The following is a 4,147-nucleotide window of genomic DNA, read 5'->3' on the forward strand; positions in this document are numbered from 1 at the left end:
CGCGTCCGCTGGCGGTATCGCCAATGTCAGGCGAAATTACAGGCCGCCTAGAAGGAGATGGACGAGGTGGCGGACGAGGTGTTCGACAAGAGCGACGAGGAGGTGGACATCACCAGCTCCGCCAAGGCCGCGCCCCACCCCCAGGACCATGAAGTTGGCACGTCCACGGGCGCCGCCGGCAGCAAGGAAGAGTAGTGCATAGTAGGTCGCCGCCGCTCGGGTTCCAACAAGGCCACTGCTCTTCCCCTTCCGTTGAAGCCAAGCTGATACTGCACTATTGGGTACCCATGTTTCAGTGTAGCACGATACATACATTTAGAAAAAAAAATGGTGAATCCATGCAATACATACATTTGGTAACTTCAAAATATGGCACAATGAGTGAGTTACAGTGAAATAAGAAATTTCATGAAATTGATGGACACATCCCCTACATCTATTGAAAATATTCTGCTCAAAATAGCAAAATAAAAAATTGTTGATGTGAATTGTCCTTATTTGACGCCATACATATATGTTAACTAAATAAACAACTTACTTGAAACAACTTATGCATTACGCGAATTATTCTGTATGAGAAGGCGGTGTGCTATATCTGTCATGTCTGGTCTTTGATCCACCTCAAGGCTGAGACATTCGATTGCCATCCCTGCTAGACTTTGAAGAATCTCCAAATCTTCTCCTACAGCAATTTCTTTGTCAAACAACTCGGTTGCCCTCTCCCCTCTTTTATGAGCTCCAATGAAACTGTTGACTAAGCTGTTGTTATCAGAGTGCATGGCCTTCTTCCTACTAATAAGTTCCAAGAGCACAACTCCAAAGCTATAGACATCACTCTTTTCAGTAAGCAAGCCTGACTGTAAATATACTGGATCCATATAACTCATATCACCGATGACTTTTGCGGTGTGTTGCTTGTCTCTTGCAATCAACCTCGATATGCCGAAGTCTGCAATCTTGGCGACAAACCTATCATCCAACAGTATATTTGCTGGTTTGACATCACCATGTAGGATTTTGGTGATTGTTTTTGAATGCATGTAAGCTAGACCATCTGCAGATTCTGCAGCAATTCTTAAACGTGTATCCAAGTTCAAAGGTTTGTTGTCATTGCCGTGAAGAATGTCATGGAGGCTACCATTGGAAAGAAACTCATATACTAGCAATGGGGTATCAACTTCCAGGCAACAACCTATGAGCCTGATAATGTTCTTATGGATGACTTGGGATTGGATGATGACTTCATTTGCAAACTGTTCATTCTCTAGCAGACTACCACTAATCGTCTTCTTGATTGCAACTAATTCATCACCAAGGATGCCCTTGTAAACTGCACCGAAACCACCATTTCCAATAAAATTGGTATCTTTCAAATAAGGGATGAGCTCACCCTTTTTGAAAAGTTTTATAATTTTTGCTTTCTCTAGTGTAGACCCACCATTCTTTTCATAGAACTCTTTTGTCTTCTTTTTCTCTTTGCTAAGAAGAAGTAGAAATGACATAACTACAATGACAAAAATACAACCGATTGTGCCTGCATGGACAAAACAAACTTACTCACAAGTTCCCAATAAATGATCTAGTAGAAATATAGTATAAAATGAAATAACACCATCAACAATATAGCTTAATTAAAATATAATGCATTGAGACTGCCCTAAGAGATAATGCACTTGGGTGGTTGTCTCTACAAATCTATCACACCTAGGATGACAACTTAAGAAACCACGCATTTATTTATTTTTGCGAATAAGAAACAATGCATTGTGAGTGCCCTAAGAGGAGGACCATGAAAGCTCACACTAGGTTCCACATCTGGTCAAAGATGACGGCAAATGTGCAGGCCATCCTGTCATACTAGGTGACCCCAATTTAAAACTAGTTGCCCATGTTCACCCTTTTGACCTACTATTTCAATATGTTTAATTTTATGTTTTAGATATATTAACTTGCTATGCAAGAAGTTTGAAGAAAAGCTATCCAATATAAACATCCAACACTAAGTTCTTATGTTTACATGTTAGTATAAATAGCTTTTTTTCGGGTGTTAGTATAAATAGCTAATAACGAAATAAAGGTATTCCATAGAATGGATCTGGTAATAAATGAGGATGCAAATATATTATATAGTAGAAAAAATAAATGCTTAAATGTGTATTAGCAATTAAAGTTATAAAAACTTATTTACGCATTCTAAAATTAGTGATATGTAGGAGAATAAGACAGGAATAGTGTACCACAACATATTCTAGAAAGAAAAGCTCAAAATTCAACATTTTTCTAAACACAAATACATAAATATACACGCCATTTACTTACCCACAATCGCCTTGGCTACTAGGGGGAATGTTTCTGCACAGTGTCCTGATTTTCCATCGCCTTTCATTCCAGGCTTGCATGGACAATCATAGCCATCAAGTCTGTTCATACATATGCCCTTGCTTGAGCAAAAATATATATCTGGGAACTTGCACTCATCGATGTCTTGAGAAGTTGAAATCAAGGATCAAGATACGAAATCTGAGTTAATAAATCGTCTAAACAAGGATGGAAATTATTAACCTGTGTAGATCAAAACATTTCGACAAACCTCTGCAGCCATTGGCGATGTAAGGATTGCCCTGGTAGTGCTCGGAGCACTTGCACACGTAGCTGAGTGCGTAGCTCGACTGGCCAACCGTCGCGTTGACACAATGGCTGTTGTTGCTGACGCACGCGTTGTCTGGCGGCGGCCGCTGGCCTTTCACCGGGCAAGCGGCGTCCCCGACGATGGCGAAGTCGAGCACGACCGGGGCGCCCCTTGGGAACTTCTTCGGCAGCACCTTGTCGACGTACAGGTCCGGCGTCGAGAAGGTGTAGCGTGACTTCTCGATCACCATGGCGTAGGAGCATGGGTTGGTCCTCCATAGGGTGTTGTTCTCGGCACTGACCCCCGGCACGATCCCGTAGCCGGGCTCCGAGCTCAGGGCGGCCTCGCAGCAGCCCCGCCCCGTGCACGACCCGTTCCTCGCGTGCTCGAGATGGCTGGCGGCGAGCTCCGAGCGGCAGGCGAACGTCGTCGTGTAGGAGCTGGAGCTTGAGCCGTCCGTGACGCCGACCTTCCAACCGACGCCGACGACGACGTTGAGCGTCTTGGAGGCGGCGAACGGCTCCTCCAGCGTCATGGCCTGTTCCTTGAGCTTGGATTGCGCGATGCTGGTGCTGCAGCGGGACGTGACGGGGCCGTACGCCCGTGCCTCGCTCCTGTCGATCGACACGTCCATGAGCTCGACTCCCCAGCTGGAGGTGTTGGAGTACGAGTAGACCAGATCGGGGTCGTCGGAGACCGCCGATTCGTCGCGCTCGGTGAGCGTGATGAGGTTCGTCGTCGTGTCAGGGTCGCTGCCGGCGAGGAAGGCTCGAGGCGGGTCGAAGGAGTGATCGCAGGTGACCTGGAAGCCCTCGCGGAAGCAGCCGGGCATCAGGCCGAAGGGGAACGGGATGCTCATGTTGCCGCACTTGTCCGGGCAGCCCGGATGCGTGATCGGCTGCTGCTCATCTTGCTCACCCGCAATGGCTGCTGCACCTGCAAGGATGAGTAGGAGGACTGGCAATGGCAGGAATCGGGATCGGGAGGGCGTGGGCATGGTGGAGCAGTGGTGGGTTCTGTTCTGCCAATGATAGCTTGCACACCACTGCATGCTCTGTATATAATCAAGGGTCAACTGATCGATCGGGTAGACTTCATGCAATCGCCATGGTCAAGTCGTCGCCTGACAGACTGTTACACAAAGTAAGCTGATCCCATCGATGCCGACGTGATTCCACGTTATATAGCTCAAACCTACAGTATAAAACAAATTAAATTGACAATGGGACTGATATCTCTCTTTTTTTGCGTACTAATTTATTTAACCACTTGTTGTTTGGTCCCGAACTCTTCATCTTGTATACATCGTGCAGACTAACAAAAAAAATATGTTCTGCAACAACCTCTAAACTAGAACACATGGCCCATTGGTGCAACTTAATTGAAACAAGCAATTCATGCGTACAATTAGGAAATTTCGTCGAACTACAAGGCATATGGCTGATGAAATGGGGAAGCAGTGAGAATAGTAACAACAGTTGGAAGCATGTCGAGGCGATGCTTGATAGGATGGTTCAA

At 45.7% G+C, this 4,147-nt stretch overlaps 1 protein-coding gene across 1 annotated transcript; it reads right to left on the bottom strand.

Annotated features, from left to right (window-relative positions):
• Positions 1 to 346: 346 nt before the first annotated feature.
• Positions 347 to 3,633, bottom strand: LOC109769267 (wall-associated receptor kinase 4). Its single transcript, XM_020328016.4, has 3 exons — positions 2,591 to 3,633; positions 2,320 to 2,484; positions 347 to 1,534 (listed from the first exon to the last, which is right to left on the bottom strand). Exons 1-3 carry the CDS (start codon positions 3,624 to 3,626, stop codon positions 549 to 551), a joined length of 2,187 nt encoding a protein of 728 aa, XP_020183605.1. The 5' UTR covers positions 3,627 to 3,633; the 3' UTR covers positions 347 to 548.
• Positions 3,634 to 4,147: the final 514 nt, after the last annotated feature.

The sequence above is a fragment of the Aegilops tauschii genome, chromosome 6 (genome assembly GCF_002575655.3).
Source record: "Aegilops tauschii subsp. strangulata cultivar AL8/78 chromosome 6, Aet v6.0, whole genome shotgun sequence".
Classification (NCBI taxonomy): Eukaryota; Viridiplantae; Streptophyta; class Magnoliopsida; order Poales; family Poaceae; genus Aegilops; species Aegilops tauschii.

Coding starts and splice junctions, on each gene's coding strand:
- LOC109769267 (XM_020328016.4), bottom strand. CDS start 3,626: ATGCCCACGCCCTCCCGATCCCGATTCCTGCCATTGCCAGTCCTCCTA. Junction 2,485..2,590: donor CATCGCCAATGGCTGCAGAG/GTTTGTCGAAAT, acceptor CAACTTCTCAAG/ACATCGATGAGTGCAAGTTC. Junction 1,535..2,319: donor AGTAGCCAAGGCGATTGTGG/GTAAGTAAATGG, acceptor TTGTCCATGCAG/GCACAATCGGTTGTATTTTT.